At 58.8% G+C, this 16,299-nt stretch overlaps 2 protein-coding genes across 7 annotated transcripts in view; one reads left to right on the top strand and one right to left on the bottom strand.

Annotated features, from left to right (window-relative positions):
• Positions 1-4,640: 4,640 nt before the first annotated feature.
• Positions 4,641-16,264, bottom strand: Sppl2b (signal peptide peptidase like 2B). 6 transcript variants are annotated; one of them, XM_023716996.1, is made up of 15 exons: positions 16,135-16,264; positions 11,508-11,627; positions 10,397-10,579; positions 9,993-10,082; positions 9,722-9,861; positions 9,265-9,407; positions 9,092-9,188; positions 8,353-8,469; positions 7,526-7,607; positions 7,341-7,415; positions 7,209-7,271; positions 7,014-7,113; positions 6,614-6,691; positions 5,873-6,033; positions 4,641-5,218 (listed from the first exon to the last, which is right to left on the bottom strand). In XM_023716996.1, exons 1-15 carry the CDS (start codon positions 16,189-16,191, stop codon positions 4,736-4,738), a joined length of 1,989 nt encoding a protein of 662 aa, XP_023572764.1. In that variant the 5' UTR covers positions 16,192-16,264; the 3' UTR covers positions 4,641-4,735. The 6 variants fall into 6 exon arrangements, with proteins under 6 accessions (XP_023572764.1, XP_023572765.1, XP_023572766.1 ...); XM_023716997.1 differs by having other exon boundaries at positions 9,265-9,404; positions 16,135-16,244; XM_023716998.1 differs by lacking the exon at positions 16,135-16,264 and adding an exon at positions 11,727-11,881.
• Positions 16,265-16,269: 5 nt separating this feature from the next.
• Lsm7 (LSM7 homolog, U6 small nuclear RNA and mRNA degradation associated) overlaps positions 16,270-16,299 on the top strand; it is a 6,515-nt gene continuing 6,485 nt past the window's right edge. Inside the window, exon 1 of the mRNA XM_004632936.2 lies at positions 16,270-16,286. Coding sequence (XP_004632993.2) covers positions 16,270-16,286 — 17 coding nt within the window. The remainder of the gene's footprint in view (positions 16,287-16,299) is intronic.

The raw sequence follows: 16,299 nt of genomic DNA, 5'->3' as shown, positions 1-16,299 counted from the left end.
CAGGGTGCACCACACAGCCTTGGGGGACCCCAACACCGTGGTCAGAGGTACAAACGCATGTGTCTCCATTGGTCTGGACCCCACGCCAGCCTGTCCAAGTCAGGCTGACTGAGGCACAGGGAGCTTGCCCCCTGCAGAGGGGACCTTGGGCCTCACATGCACACACCATGCACACGAGATCATGACCCACACTCAGGCACTGACACCAATACAACAGCCGCACCATACAGATGCACGTTCACATACTCAGCCACACAAACGCCCTCACACAGGGACCACCATGCACAGCCAGACGGACAGCACACCAGCACGCAACCATCCAGTCACCCACAAATACCCAATTATACAACTGAACACCTACAATCTCACACAGCCACAGTGCCAGGGCCCTTCCTTATCAACCCTCCTGGCCCTTCAGGGTAAACTTCCCCCAACCTAAACCTCAGAGTGTCAAAAAGTAGCTGGGGACTGGGGTAGGAAATGAAGTTGGTTTCCCAAATGCTGAGTCCTCAGAGCCCTGGGCAAGCTCAGGGGCCTGAACTCTCCTCAGTGAGGTCCGGGACCCCTGCAACATGGGGGGCAGGAGGGCCTGTGGCCATGCTGCACACCTGTGATCCCAAGCACTGTGGGAGGCTGAGGCAGGAGGAACGCAAATCTGAGTTTAGGCTGGGTATTTTAGGGAATTAGCGACCTTGTCTCAAAATAAAAAATAAAAAGGGCTGCGGTGGAGCTTGGTTCCATCTCCAGTAAAAGAAAAAACAAAACAAAACAAACAAAAAAAACCCCACGCTTTTTTTAATTGAAGAGGGACAGGAGGGTGAGGGTCTCCAGCATGAGGACCAGGGCTCCCAGATGGTGTGGGTTGAGGTTTGTGTCCCTCAGCTAATTCCCAGCAGACCCAGTAATGTAGTGACACCGAAGACAACAAGAGAGCCCTCCAGACAGCAAACACGACCCCCCATCTTAGGCTTTCTGATTCTGGAGGCCCTCCTCAAATCAACACCCCAGTCCCCCTCAGAAAGACTCACCAGCCCCTGGGACTTCCCGGGTGGCAGGGAAAGGGGGATCAGAATCACGTACTGCCACGTTCAATCCAAGACTGGAAAGAAAAGACGGAAAGCCCCTGGTGGAAATGAAGCTGGGGGCTCTTCCCCCAACCCCAGCCACCTCTAGCCTAACCCCATTTACACACCGGGCAGTGCCCACACCATGACCTGACGTGGTTGGTCTACACAACCTGGCTGCGTACACAGAGCCCCAGGATTTAGCGCATGGACACCCCTGCTCCCGGAGGAGTCGCCAAGCCCCGCAGGTAACCCTGACTCACCGCGCTCCTCTCCAGCTGCCGCTGGGATCCCCCGCTGTGGAGCTGGAGCTGGAGCCGGAGCTGCCGTCTGGAGGGCGGGGCCACCGGGGCGGGGCGGGGCATTGCCCTCCTCCCTGCCCACCTGAACCCAGGCTCAGCGACCCCCGCAGCAGCTGCCTTGTTGGCGCGCGCTGCAGGCAAGGGCAGGTGAGCCCACCTGGTCAAGTGATTTTTGGACAGAGGCCAGACAGGACTGAGCCCAGGACCCTGGGGACTGACTCCCTAGGAGCAGGGAAGAGCTAGGCAAGGGATGTGTTGACCCTGCCCTGGCTCCCACTGGGCTTGGTTATCCTCAGGGAACGGTAAGCCCCCATCAGTTATAGTGTAGGGTCATAGGGCAGGCCGAACCCCAAAAACTCTAGCACCCATTTGTCTGCTCTGCAGACCCTTTGGTGCGCACGGGTCACGTGTGTCCTCAACACGCGAGGCAGGCCGCCTCTCTGCAGCTCCTAGCTGCACCAGATCCTGTGACATCTCTTGCGCTGTGGCCCACAGTGGCCCCATGGTTAACCCCACTTTACAGAGGACACAGGGACAGGTTGAGGGACTGATCAAGACCACTGGCAACACAGCTGAGTATGTATGAGCTGGGGCTGTTTTCCTAAGAACTGGGCTCTTGGTGCAGACAGCCCTCACTGCTTCACAGGACATCCTTTCTTATGGAGAGGGAGGTTTAGGGCCACGGAGGTAGCTCAGTGGTCTTAGAGACATATAGAACAGGTTGCCAAAGTCTGAGCAGGGTGATCCCCAAATCAAGGTGACCAACAGCTTGCCATGGTTCTGGGCTATAGGGATGGATTGCCAAGTCAAACTAAGAAGCTAACCTGGCCTTTGTAGCCTTGCACCAGCTCACAATAACACGTCTGCCCTGGGTCTACCTGGTTTACAGTGTGGGGGCCTCAGCTGGAGGGTGATTTTCTGGTGTCACATGGGAAAGGGTTTTTTTCCAGAATGGGTGTGTGACACTGCCAAAAGGCATGTGGATGGCTGAAGCTCTTGGAGGTGCCGCTCCGCTCAGGTCCCCAAGGTGGATCAGAGACCCCCTTTCTTGGGGTGCAGGAGTCCATAGGAACTGAGTGACCACCAAAGCCCTGGTGCACAGCGAGGCCCAGGATGAACTGAGCCTGCCACCCCTGCACCTAAGCCGTGTCCTCCTCACACCCATTCCTGCTGGCCAGAGAAGGTGAGTAATGGCTGGGCCCACACCTTCTGTCTTTGCCACCATCCCCAACTTCATGTTTTTCATTTTTTTACAGTCAAGATTATCTTGTGGTGTGTAAATGCTATGTTATTACTTTTAGTTGGGGGCCTGCCCCTTAGCTCAGTTCTTTAAGTGGCTGCTTCAACAAAGCAGTCAGGCTCAGGTTGCTGTGGTTCAGTCCCCACAACTCAAGCCAGCCAAACCTGCCCTGAAGGCATTCGGAGAAAAAAAAAATACTTCTACTTTTAGTAGTTTGTCTTTTTGAGACAGGTCTTGCTATGCAGTTCAGGCTGGCCTTGAGCTCACTTTGTAGCCCAGGATGGGCTAGCAATAGTCCTCCATGGGGCCGGGGAGATGGTTCAGTGGAATAAGCACTTCCCTGGCAAGCGCAAGGGTCTGAGTTCAATCCCTGGTTCCACCAAAAAAACCAAAACCAAAACAAAATAATCCTCCTGCCATGGTCTCGAGTGCTGGGATAACAGGTGTGCACCACCATGCCCAGCTTTTAAATTCTAGTTTTAGATGTGACTTTTTCCTTTTGCCATCCTCAGGATAGAACCCAGGGCCATAGCACTGATCTACACCTACCATCCTTTTATTTTTGAGACAAGTTCTTGCTAAGTTTCCCAGGTTTGGGTGAACTTGTGATTCTCCTTCCGCAGCCTCCAGGGCCAGGAGGCAGACGTGCACTAACACACCTGGCTTCTGCAACACTCTCAAGCAAGTAGCACAGCAGTTGTGACAGAGGCCGCAGTGGCCTGCAGCACCCGAAGAAGTGACCACAACACCTGATTCTGGAACATGTGACAAGGCAGGCTGCTAATTTCCTTCCGGTTCCTGAGTCTCAACCAGAACCCTGTGTGGCGCCGCCAGCCTGCACTGCCAAAGCCGAGAGCCTGCTGTGCCCGACACTGGCAACACTGCCTGGTGCTCGCACCGGGGCAGGATCTGGACAGCCCTCTGCCTCCCACTGTGTACAGTCCTCAGGGAGGAAAAGCCAGGTGGTAAATATCAAAAGCTACGTTTAATCTTCAGATCCAACAGGAGCAAGGCAAAAACATACAAACAGAGCCTAGGAAGTCCCCTCTGCCTGAATGCCCCCCACGCCCATGTACAAAATGGCTTAATTTTAAGGTGCAGTCCAACGGCAGAAGCAGGGTACTCAGCCGTTTGGGTCATCCTCGGCATCCACAGGGAAGGTCCTGCCGCTCTTGTCCCCCGATCACCCATGGTTTTCAAGAAACAGAATGTTAGGGCAAACAGCCCATCTTTTTTCTTTCCTCCCTCCTCTTCAGAGCCTCCAGGCTGGCTTGGCCACAGGGGTGTGGGGCTGCACAGTCCAGTCCTGCTCCGACCCCCCAGCAGAGTAGAACTTAGCTGCTTGGGCTCCTGTCAGCCCTTCAAAGGGTGCGACCGCCACCCTTCTGAACTTGGTCCTGGAGGCTGTGCAGACGGGAGGGCACCACACCTATGCCAGCTGCCAAGCTCTGCTGCCCAGGATTTGGGGGCAACCTGCAGCATGGCGTAGGCATCAGCCACATCCAGGAGGCGGCCCTGCCACAGGCATCTCTGTCCTGGGGCCTGGACAAACCCATGGGTGAGGTAGAGGACAGAATGCTGGTTTGTCACCATCCTCCCTTGGTCCAGAGGCCTTGGGGCTGCTTTTGCCTGCTGCAGCCAGAGACAGGGAATATTGGAAACCCAGGAAGGCCACCTGTCCAGTACTGGACACCACTCTGCCCTGGAGGCAAAGGAGACCCCGCGCCGCTCGGGACACCACCAGACTCAGAAAGCAGTGACCCTTTATTAAGAGTGAGGTGTGTGGGCCCTCGCTCTGGGCCCTGGGAGGGCCACGGTCATCTGCTCGTCCTTCATCTTCACCAGTCAGGGTCCTGAGTCCTGCAGGCCTCGCTCTCCGTGTGGCTTGGGCTGGGCACGCTCTCTGCATGGCCCACCTCACATGGACAGTGATGGTTGCTCAGCACACTGTCCCTCTGCTGCCCAGAGCTGTATCCCCACAGGGAGGACAACCCCAAAAGGAAGCAGTGGCAGGTAAAGCACCAGACATGGCCTCAGCCGCAAGCAGATGGTACAAGTGACCAAGAGGAGGACCTTATGGAAGACTGTGGAGCTGGAGGGGCTGAGGCGGCCAAGTGTGCAGAGCTAGGCTAACAAGGCCGGGCGCGGGCAGGTGAGGGCAGGAGGGCCATGGGGCCCTGCCGAGGGCTGAGCACCATGTTGGGGGCCGGCATGGGCCCGGCTGGTGGGCGTGGCTGTCCTGTGTCTCCTGCAGGTGCCAATGGCTCCAGCGTCGTGGTGTGCTGGGGATGGCCATGCAAGGCCGAAAGGGCTTGGATGTCCCTCTCCCTAGGCTGAGATCCCAGGCTGGGTGGCGGGGCCGGGCAAGGCCGGGTCCTGGCCCATGGGTTCTGGGGTGCTGGGTGCCAGGCTCCTGGGCTCCTGGTCAGGCGCTGCAGCCCCTTCTTCCTCTGACGCAGAAGGTTCTGGGGGCTGCTCAGTGGGCAGGGGGGCCTTGGCCTGCTCTTCACCTGGTGGCTGCTGGGGGCATGGGCTGTCTGGCTCCCTCGGAAGTTGGGGACTATTGGCCGGGGCCCATGGTGACTGAGGTAGGTCTTTCTGCAGGAGAGAGGCTGTGGGTGACATAGGGACAAGAGCCTGGAGCAGACCCTTGGCAGGGACAGCAGAAACTGCTGCCGATAGGCCATGGGTGGGGCAAGGGCAGGAGGGGACCACCCTGGAGCTCTGGGTGGCAGCTCAGGACTGGCAGGAGGCCCAGGGAAAGGGACCACCCACCCGCGGGGACCCACTCACTGCTGTGCAGTCACCACCCTCCCCTTGGCTCTAGGAGAGGCCATGAGCACAGGGACAAATGCGGGGCTGGGACAGCCTGCCCATCCCAGTGCATCCCATCCCAGACAATTCCCAGTTCTGTGATCCCCTAATGAGACACTGCCCTGGTGACGGGACAGTGGCCACAGATGCCCCTCTCCCTAATGGCCCAAGGCCCCATGATGGCGAAAGAGAAGACTAGTGGTGTCCACACCAACAGCCTTCACTACTTTTCAGAAGCAACATTAGCAAGGAAGTGTTAGCCTTGGGTTGTGCCTGGTCCAGGGGACCCACGGCTCACACACCCCCATGATCACAATCAATGTGCAAACCAAAACCTCTCTAAGCAGAAACAGGGTGGGGCTTAGTAGGAGGCGAGGTCTTACTCAACTGTGACCCAGTTAGGGCCCATTAGGCTACTACGCCCGCAGACAGTCATAGAAACTGGTATTCACCGCAAAGCCACTGCCCGTCCAGAAGGCGCCAAGCTCCCGGCGCCACAGGGCCACTGCGCACGATGTCACCAGCGTGCAGGGCACCAGGTAGAGCAGTGCGGGCTGGCCACGCTGCATGAGTGCCAGCGCCACAAACGTCACCAGGAGGCCGATGCCATAGGCTGGAGGGAGGGGGAAGGGCCGTGGGTGTCACTTTGGCCAGTGCAGGCTGGGCACCCCACCCCCACCCATTGGGATGACATGCATGGGGCACAACTATGAGCAGCACAGGAGCCATGGGTGGCAGAGGCAGGGGAGCGAGACCCAATGCAGGCGGGTGATGGCCTTAGGAGGCCCTTTATGGGACACCTCTCACTCACAACAGCCAGCCGGCGGACAATCCCCCTGTGGGTTTGGTTTTTTTTTCATCTTTATGGTACTGGGGATGGGATCTTCACACTGAGCTACATCCCCAATCCTTGTGACTCTTATTTCATACTTGGAGGCAGGGTCTCATTATCACTAAACTGTCCCACCGGGCTTCAGCTTCTAACTATCCTGCCTCAGAACACTGGGGTGACAGGCACACACCACATGCTAAACTTGAACACACTGAGAAACGATCTGCACTCAACAGAAAATAGTATACGCGGTTCTAGTGATAAACAGGGGAGCAAACAGGAAAGGAAAAAAAGGAGAAAAGAAACAGCCAGCACTGCAGGGGCCTGGACAGGACAGCTTCCCAGCATGCGTGGTACCTACCAATGGTGCTGGCCACAAAGTAGACCCTGGAGGACTGCACCTGCACGTCGAACCTGTGGCAGTAGGCCACCAGCAGCCCTGCAAGGGGACCGTAGCCTCAGCACCAGCCAAGGCCACCTCCTGACAGGCTGCTGATATCACGAGTACCAGGGACGCACACCAGCTCATCACTGGATGGGATGGCTGCCGTGAGAGGGCTGGGCAGGCCTCTACCTTCTGCACCAGGGAGTGAGGCCCTCCTGGGAGCATGACCACAACACAGATGGGGCCAAGACTGCTTTGGTCAGGGGCCACCCCTAGGCTCCCCCACAGCCTGTGCGGCAGGATCCTATCCCCACTCCCAGACAGCCTCAGCCCAGGCTGTCAACTCCATATCCCCCAGACCCCCTGGCCCTGGCACCTGGCACCAAGATGTCTCCAAAGCCCAGGAGGGAAAAGGGCCGGTCACACAGGGCCAGGGGCGAGGAGTTCAGCCTGGGCACCTTCAGGACCATGGGCAGCTGTGGAGAGTGGAGAGCAGCTCTCTCTAGGCCCTTGCAGCCTCTCCCAACCCCCACAGACCCTGGGGTGAGGCAATGCAATGGGGGTGACATACCTTCTCGTGGGTGGCTGAGTCTGAGGGTCCAGTGGCCACCTCTACCATGATGCTGTTCCCACTCTGCACAGAAGGACCACGTCAGGGGGTAGGGGGCAGGGGGCAGGGCACAGACCAGTGCTGGGTGTCTACCTTGGTCAGGAAGGGCGTGATGAAGACAAAGAAGACGTCATAGATGAAGAGCACCAGCAGCAGCAGTGTGCAGGCCTGCAGGGAGCAGTGTGTGAGGGGCTGCACAGAACACAGTCTGTGCAACTCCAGCCAGCCCTGGCAGTAGGGGGTGGGGACCTGTGGAGCCCCCTTGTGGCAAGTCTCACCTTGAAGGTCGGGAGGCGGATGGTCTTCAGCATGTACAGGCAGAAGGCAATGCCAAGAGCATCCTGCAGGACCCAGGCCCACCTGGAAGGCAAGACCTTGGTGACCTGGGACACTGCACCTAGCCCCAGCCATCTGCACACAGAGGCCACACTCCAGGTGGATGCAGAGCAAACACACCTCACCCAGGCTGGGCCAGGGTGGGGTACCGAGGTGCTGCCTGGCCTGGGTCTTGCTGTGAGCCTCTGTGTACAAAGGACTCAAAATATTTTCCTGTCTTCCTTCTGCCAGTTAAATCTGTCGGGGCTCCAAATTGCACCACAGCCAAGAGTGCTAGGCAGCCATGGGAGAAGCCCGGGAAAGCGACAGATGGTGTCAGCAACAGCGGTGCAGCTGGGTGGGGACAAGCAGCTCTGTGGCAGTCCGTGTGTGGCAGACACACCTCCATCCCTGCACTAGCAGGTGCAGCAGCAGGAGGGGTACTGGTACAGCCATGGGCCTGGAGCATCCACACAGGAGCCATGCTGGTCTCCATGGGGACAACAGTGGCCCTGGGCCAGCGTCTCCCTTGCCTGGGGGCCCACAGAGACCATGGGCATCAGGGTTAGAAGGGTGTGCAGCATCTGCGTTCAGATTGCAATCAGGACCTGGGGGCACCCAGCCAGCCTGGGGTGAAACCGGACACAGGGCGGCGGGGTGCCCAGGCTAGTGGTGTGGGCTTGGACAGGAGCTGAAGCAGCTCTAGACAGGAGATCTCAACAAAGGCAGAGGGTTCTGCCACTAGGGCATCTGAGGACAGGAGAGGGGACTCAGGGGTGGCAGCACTCACTGGTCCTCATTGCGGAAGATGCCCCATACCACGCTGACCGCCACACAGAAGAGCGCCAGGAGCAGCATGTGGGCCTGGGGGCGCTTGTGGAAGTAGGGCAGGCTGTTGTCTGGGATCCTGGTGGGGACCGCCCATCAGCACCCAGGACCTCATGGCCCACAGTCTCCGGGTCCCTCCCCCCACCTGGACCCTGTACCCACACCCACAGCCAAAGGCCCCCTACAAAGCCTTCACATGGGGGCCATCCCCCAGAGCCCCGCCAAGCCCCTGTCCCCTCCCGCGGATAAAGAGCCAGGGCAGGCAGGATGGTGTTACATTGAGCTCACAGCAGCCCTGCTACACCAGGACTACCCGTGCCTGCATGCAACAGCCTCTCCCTGAGGGTCCTTTGAAACCGCATCTGGCCTTGCTTCAGCCCCACAGCTGCTGCCAAGAACACACCCGCTGCTAGGCTAGGGGCTCTCCAGAGCCCTGGCATGTGGGGTATTCTAAGCAAGGCAGGTCTGCAGCTCCAGTGGTGACCCAAGGGCCCTACATCCCCCTAGATGGCTGTGGAATGGACACAGGGGGTGGAGTGGGGAATTCCTGGGCACATGGGTGGGAAAGGGTTCTGAGGATAGTGCCCACCCCTGCATTCTGCCTTGCTCTGGGCCAGCACTGAGTGAGCGCCTGCTCTACACCCTGAACTGCACTGGACAGGCTGAGACACAGGGATCAGGCACTCCAGGGCCAGGCTCACCTGCACCCACAGCAGGGCAAGCGGCGCACACAGGGTGCCAGGCAGCTGTAGAGGCCGGTGGAGGAGGCCAGGCAGAAGATGCCAATGATCACGTAGACTGCAGGGGGAAGGGCAGAAGTGAGGGACGCCACACCCACAAGCCAGCCCTGCCCACCAGCTTTCGTGGGACGCACCAAGGTGGTCGTAGAAGTAGTAGAGCAGCACCAACATGGAGCAGCACATGACCACGAACACACAGATCATGACGGGCGTCACGTCTACTGCCTCGTCCTCCTGCTTCTCGGGCCCATCATCCCTCTTGTGCTTCATGTACCTTCTTGGAGGACACCGGGCTCATGGAGTGCTGGGGGGGCCCCAACCCCTGCGGGCAGCTCCCAGGTACAGTCACTACAGGGAGTGCAGTGGGCAGGCCCAGCACTGTCGCCAGCACCTACACTTTCCCAACCTTATGACGGCTGCCCCCCAGGGTGGGCTCCAAGGAGTCAAGGACTGAACCAGAAATCCTCCAGCCCCCAGGAGGGGACCCCTCCTGCCACACACCACCCCAGTGAGCATCTGGGTGGGCACCCCGGTACTCCAGCTTTGAGAGGCGCCCCACCCCCCGCACTGCACACACAGCCTGGCACTCACTTCTTCACGTCCCTGCTCCCAGCCCAGTAGCCCCCGAGGGCTACCGTGCCCACTGCCATGATGAAGATGATGACCATGTTGTAGTCCAGCACGGGCTCGCTGGGGGCGTACAGCGCCACCCGCACCTTGTGACCGAAGCTCTGCCAGGGAACAGGTGGCTGAGCAGGGAACTCTGCCCTCTATACCCCACTTGCCCACCCACCTGCAGGCCCAGCCCTGGCCACCACCCTCCTCAGCGCCTGTGGGCAGCATGGACCCGGTGCACCCCTACCCGGAAGATGTCCAGCATGTCTCTGTAACCAAGCAGGGCTACAGGAATACCAATTTCCTCATATTGCGTCTTGTTGCCTCCCGGAAGAACCTGGTGTCCAAGAGGAAGGTGATGCAGGGAGTCACCCCCCAGGCCCTGGCCAGCACAGTCTATACAAGATGGGAGCCGGTAAGGCCGCCCAGGGCCCAAGTCAGGAAAATGGCCACTGCCAGGTGCCAGGACTCAAATGGGTATAAGGCAGCCATGGGTCAGGCTGATTAGGGGGTCGGGAAGTCACCCAGAGCCCCACCCAAGGCCCTGCTGGACTACAGCAACCCCTCCGCCCAAGGCCACATGTAAGGGGATCCACAGTTGTGCCTCGCCATGCCCCCTTGCATGCCCACACTTGGTACTACTGGCCGTACCAGCTTCTCCTTGCTGACTATGAGCAGCCCACGGGCCCCGCTGCCCTGTGCAAGGCGCACTTTCTCATAGAAGGTGCAGTTCCCACGGGCCACCAGTGGGATTTGGTTGCTGAAGCCACCAGCAGGGAGGTCACTGGGAGAGCAGAGCAGGGAGGATGACCAGTCACCAAGCTGCAGGAGAGACTGGGGTGGGGGAGAGTATGTTAGAGGTTCTATGACCACTGAGTCACCAGAAAGGACACCATTGCACATGCCAACCCTCCAGCACCTGGCACAGGCCAGGAAGCTTTATCCTGAGGTCTCCTGGGCTCCAGGAGGGGTCAGGCTGGTGTGGCGGACCTGGGGCTGTCCCTGAGGATCCTGTGAGTGTACAGTGGGTTTCTCCTGGACAGAGCCCTGGAGGTTGGGAGGTGAGGCTCAGCACTCCCATGGGTCAGGGTCAGGCAGGTCTAAGGCTGCCGCCTACTGCACAGCCTTGTTCTGGGCTCACAGCCTACAGTGCCCCGAGAGGCCTGGGAAGCGCACTGCTGCGTACTGTGCACCCACTGAAAGACAAGGACACGTCCTGGGTTGGGCCCCAGTCGGGAAGGCGCTGCCAGCTCTGCGTGTCCTCTGGGGTCCACAACAGCCAGGCCTCATGAAGCCCCAGCTAGCACACGAGACTGGGCTGGGCCCTGCTCTCACAAACCCTTAGTCCAGTGCCAAGGGTTGGATGCAGGGACAACAACACGCACAATGCAACAGCATGCACACGAGCATGCAACACACACCCGCACTCTCACACTCATGCCACACAGTCACACTTGCAGAGAGGAAGGGACCGTGATGGCAGCTATTTGGAGGATGGGGCCTTCCTGGGTCTGCCATAAACAACATGAGGGGACAGGCAGGCATGGTGAGGAGTGGGGCTGCACCCCAGAGAGGCAGCGGTGACCAGCAGAGTGTGCATCTCCTTGCACGCAGACCCCGCCCTCTGCTGTCACTGCCCGGGAATGCAGATGCTGTCACAAAGCAGCAGAAATGGTACTGGCAGCAGCAGGCCTGGAGCATGCCGGGGTGGGGGGCTCCTCTGACCACAGCCGCCTGCAGGCCAGAGCCTGGGGAAACTCACCGCCTTGCGCAGGTCGTGTGGGAGGTGGGCCCACTGCGGGTTGTACAGGATGCAGTAGTCTTTGCCTCTAGAGATGCCTGTCTCAGACACCACGTGCACCATGCCATACTCACAGGCCACCTGCAGCAGAGACAGGGCGCTCAGACAGACCCCACGTGATACACAATGCCTGAGGGCAGGTGTCTGTGCTCACGAGGTGGCTGGGGATAGCATCCTCACCTCGACATATCAGGAGACTGCGGGTGGGACCACAGCCATGTTCTGTCACTCAGGACAGGATGGCTCAAGCTTGGGGCCTTTAGGGTCAGCAGGAACAGGAAAAAACCAAGTGCCTAGGAAGAGTTCTCCTGCAGGGTGCCTGAAGCTCTGTCCCCTGCCCTAGTAGTCCCATGGCCTGGGGTGAAGTGGGAAGAGCAGGTGAAGTTCCCACAGTCCAGCAGGTCTGACCACAGGGGGAGGTTACAGCTGGTCACATGACCAGCCCGAGTCAATGCAGATCAGGGAGATCTAGTCTGGTACCCCATCAGCTCCCAAGCAAGCAGGGCAGGAAGTATACCAACCAAAGGAGCTGGGGGCACCATGCACGGGGGCGGGGGGAGGTCCATCTCTGTCCCAGGGGGACTGAGGCCTCGCAGCAACAAGGGACACAACTGGCTGGCCTCAGCAGGGCTCTCAAGGCTACCTGGCTCCTGTTCCTTCCCATGCCCCTACCTGGCACTGGTCAGCCAGGGACAGCTGGACTGGGTACCTCCATGATGACCCAGCAGGAACCTGGGAGATGGAAGGGGGCTTCAAGGGCCCTTGGCACAGCTGGGGACCCACCAAGTATGTGTTCACACCAGGGCAGAGACATCCCAGGTACAGGGAGACCCCAGCATGGGACCACAGGCTCCCTTCCTGCTGCTACTGCCTCACACGCAGCCAGCCACTTGCTTGCCCTGCCTCCTGCCTGGGCCTGGCCTGGCTGCCACCACCTCAGGCAGAGCTGCCCTGACACCCCAACAAGGACACCCTCAGCCTTGGGGTAGGGGTTCCGGCCACTCCCAACTGCAGAGGGCAAATGTACTAGGCACCTCGGCCCTCTGCCTTGGCATTCTGGGAGGCAGAAAGTCCATCTACACCATTTGCTCCTCCTATGGGGCTGAACTCCACAGCACACTCCAGGCATTCCCTGAGGACCTGCACACAAACAAGCAGGCAGTGGCGTTGGCCTGACAACACATGGATGGATGCCACCCTGCGCCTTGGTATCGAGACCAGCAGTGTGGGTTCGTGATGTCACACCAAGTCACCTGTCCCCCTATGCCAGGCTGGGACAGTGAAAGGGTGCCCATTCAACCTAACAGCATCTTATTTGAGGCCCTGGCCACCGCGGGGTAGCAGTGTGTAAAAGCCCATGGCGCCCTGGTCCCCACAGTCCAGAGCCGACACGGGCTGCATTCTGAAAGGCCAGAGTCTACCACCAGCTGCAGTTTCAGGGTTCTCTGTTCCCAGACATGATGAGCCTATGAGCCTCCTGTGGGTGTTGGCTGTGGCCTGCGCACCAGGCTGGGGCAAATGAATGGGGCCACTGTCACCAGCACTTCGGATTGCAGCCTGGAAGGCCCAGAGCACCTGGCTAACACTTTTCCCTCCCACCTCTTGGTCCTGTTCTGGCCCAAGCACCTCTCCAGTGTCACTTGCTCCCTCCTCCTGCAGGTACCCCCACTGCTCTGCCTGCCTAAGGTGCCCAGCCAGCTGTGTGCCCTTCAGACAGGCCCACCCAAGGTCTAGCACCCCTGGCACCTGCTGGGAGGCAGGGTATGGGCCACACAGGGGAATCTGAAGACCTAACCCCACCCACCTACTGTGTCTATTGGTATGTTGTGCTGGAACATGGCCAAATCTGCTCCTAAGCAGAAGATTCAATGTCTGTCCCCACCAGCAAGGGAGTGGCAGTAGCAGGGACCACAGGGCCCAGAGCCGAGCCTACTGGTTATCTGGCCTTCTCAGAAGACACAGCCCAGCCCTGTCCCAAGAACTGGGCTGTCACTGAAATGCCTTTTGTGTGAAACAGAAATAGACAGAACCACTTCTCTTCAAAAGATCACTTAAAGACACAAAAGCCCATTCACTGATGTTCTTTCCCCATAATCTGAAAAACTGGTTTTCCATTAAAAAAATAACCCTGCTTTTTCACCAGACTCCAGGGAAGTGCCTGCTCCTTTTCATGGATCTGTTCCTGCAGCACTAAGGAACGGGAAGGAGGTCCCTAGCTCAGAAGTAGGAGCCCAGGAGTGAGGGCTACGCAACACTACTGCCTGTGGATGACAAAGCCACCTCTGGGGCTTCGCAATCATAAAGTAGATGGGACACCTGTGCAGAATTGAGCCTCAGAACCACAACAGTGTGCCACTCTGTCAGTGGGGTCTTGAAACCATCATGGGGAACAGCCTCCTTCCAAAGGGTCCCCAGTTTCATCAAGGACCAGGCTGCTTGCCTGGGGAAGAGGGTGGGCACCCCAGGGCACCCATACTGTCTCGATCAACTAACAGGTACACTGACAAATTTGCCCCACATCTGTCCTGTGGTGATGAGGAGGTGGGTACAGCAGCAGAAGCCAGATCTCCTGCTCTGGGTCTCCACACAGTAGTTTGTTTAGGACTATCACCAAGTAGCCCAATCCCCAGAGAATAGCTGGTCCCATTCTTTGGGACCCTACTTCCCTCCAGTCCCCTACCCCATCCCCAGTTTTTATAATAGATTCCAGAGAGAGTTGGAAGCTGCTTCCCTGCTCCACTCTCAGACTGAAACGCAAACTGCCTGCCCAGGATGAAGTCCAAAATTCCTAGTGTCCGGAGCTTCTGCCACCTGGCTTGACCTGTCCAGCCAGCCTGGGCCACAGCCCTGCTCCACCCTTTCCCCCTGTGCAGAGCTGCTCCCCGGGCTCCCTCCTCTACCCTCTGGTTCGGGGAGAACCCCCTGGCCTCCCTCCCACTTCAGTGTAAGGGCCTCCTTCATGGGGACATCTGTGAGGACTGGAGGGTAAGCTCTCCTTGTAAGCACTAAGCCACTCTCCACGCCATCCCCTCAAAGATCACCAGCCCACACCCGGAGCCTGCTCCTGCTCACACCACCGATCCTCTCCCACGCCCACCTGGTGCAGTCCCACTCATTTCAGAACACCCATGTCACCACTTTTAAAACCTCAAAGAGAAACTGAGTCCCAATCTCTGTGCTGTCTCACAATCCTACAGCCATCTCTCTCACTTCCCTGCGTCACTATCTAGAGAATGCAAAGTCCCTCCCCTAGCTGAGCAGACTTGGGGAAGTCCAGGGGCTGGAGAAGCAGCCGGGGAGCAGAGGGGTTTCCCAGACAGCCTCTAAGGGTAGCGAACAGCCAAGACTGGAGGGAGACCAGGGCCATTCCAGGGTGACAAAAGAGCAGGGAGGGCAAGGGGCCTTCAGTGAACCTCACTATCCAGGAGGCAGCATCCCAGGCACCCAGAGGTTTCCGGAATAAGACAGGAAAGCACTGAACCACTAGCAGCTGGATGTGACAAGCCCTGATGAGCTTCGAAAAACAGCACTTCTGCAGGGCTGAGAATGCACTGGATGGGTGAGGGACAAAAATGGGCACACGGAGACCAAGCAGCTGCTGGGCACTACCATAAAGATAAGTTGAAGGGCTGCACAGTGGAGGCCAAGGAGAGTAGCGTGGGAGAGATGTCTTTAAGAATTATACCGTACGCACATCTGTCATCCTCACACTCAGGGAGGCTAAGGCAGGAGGATGAAAATTTGGATCCCGGCTGGAGCAAGTTTAGTAAAACCCTACCTCAAAAAAGACTTGAGACCTAATTTAGTGTGAGGTTTCTGGGTTCCATCCCGCTAGAACTAACTGTAAGGAAGATTTGAGGTTAAGGGCTGCATTTGTAGACTTCAAGAGGCTTCCTTCCTGAGCTGCAGAACCTAGGAGAGAAGGAAGAACCGGAAACCTGCTGAAGCTAGGACAGCGTGCACACGCCACCCCGGGGACCGCGCAGGCTGTGCTAGACTGTAACACCCTTCTCGCTAACAGACCCTTGGTCCCCACATCCTCTCCAGGACCCCAAAACTACTAAACGTGTATGCCCCCTTTTGCAGACGGTCAAGTGCGACTCAAAGCCGGAATCCCCCTTGCCCAAGGTCACAACAGAACAGAAGACAAGGGATGGGGCTTCAACTCCATTTCAAGTTTGGGTTCTCGGTTGCTCCTAAATGCCGCCAGGTTTTGGGGAACAGGGCATACACCCCCTGACAAGCCCTGGGTGGAGATCTCACTTGCATTGCGCCCATTCTGCCAAAAAGCGAAACAGGCGCGAGAGGGGCAGCCACCTGCCCAAGGCCACAGGAGGGAAATCCGTGGCGACGGCTGAGGTCCCCGAGACCACCGTGTAGGATGTGGGGAGGACTCCCGCGGCGAGAAAAGGAGGAAGAGGAACCAAGAACAGGCCCGCAAGGTCACGGCCAGACTCGCGCCGCTCGTGGGGTCGCGGATACCGGAGGCTGGTCCCCACGCGGGGCAGGGCGGGGTCCCACGCGTCACCCGGAAGCTGGGGACCAGTACGCACAGCTGCGGGGAGGTCACGGCCAGCGCAGCCCTCACCTGGGCCGCGAAGAGTACAAAGGCCGCTCCGAGCCGCGCCAGAGCCGACGCCGCCATTCCTGCCGGTCCCGCCGCAGCCGACAGCGGAGGTTTCCCAGCAACGCCCCGGGGCGCCGCGTCGCGCAAGCGCTGCGCATGCGCGCGGGGCCGGGGTCGGAGGGCGCG

This window comes from Octodon degus, unplaced genomic scaffold, assembly GCF_000260255.1.
Source record: "Octodon degus isolate 3935 unplaced genomic scaffold, OctDeg1.0 scaffold00050, whole genome shotgun sequence".
NCBI classification, from domain to species: domain Eukaryota; kingdom Metazoa; phylum Chordata; class Mammalia; order Rodentia; family Octodontidae; genus Octodon; species Octodon degus.
This window is presented reverse-complemented; position numbering and strand designations above follow the sequence as displayed.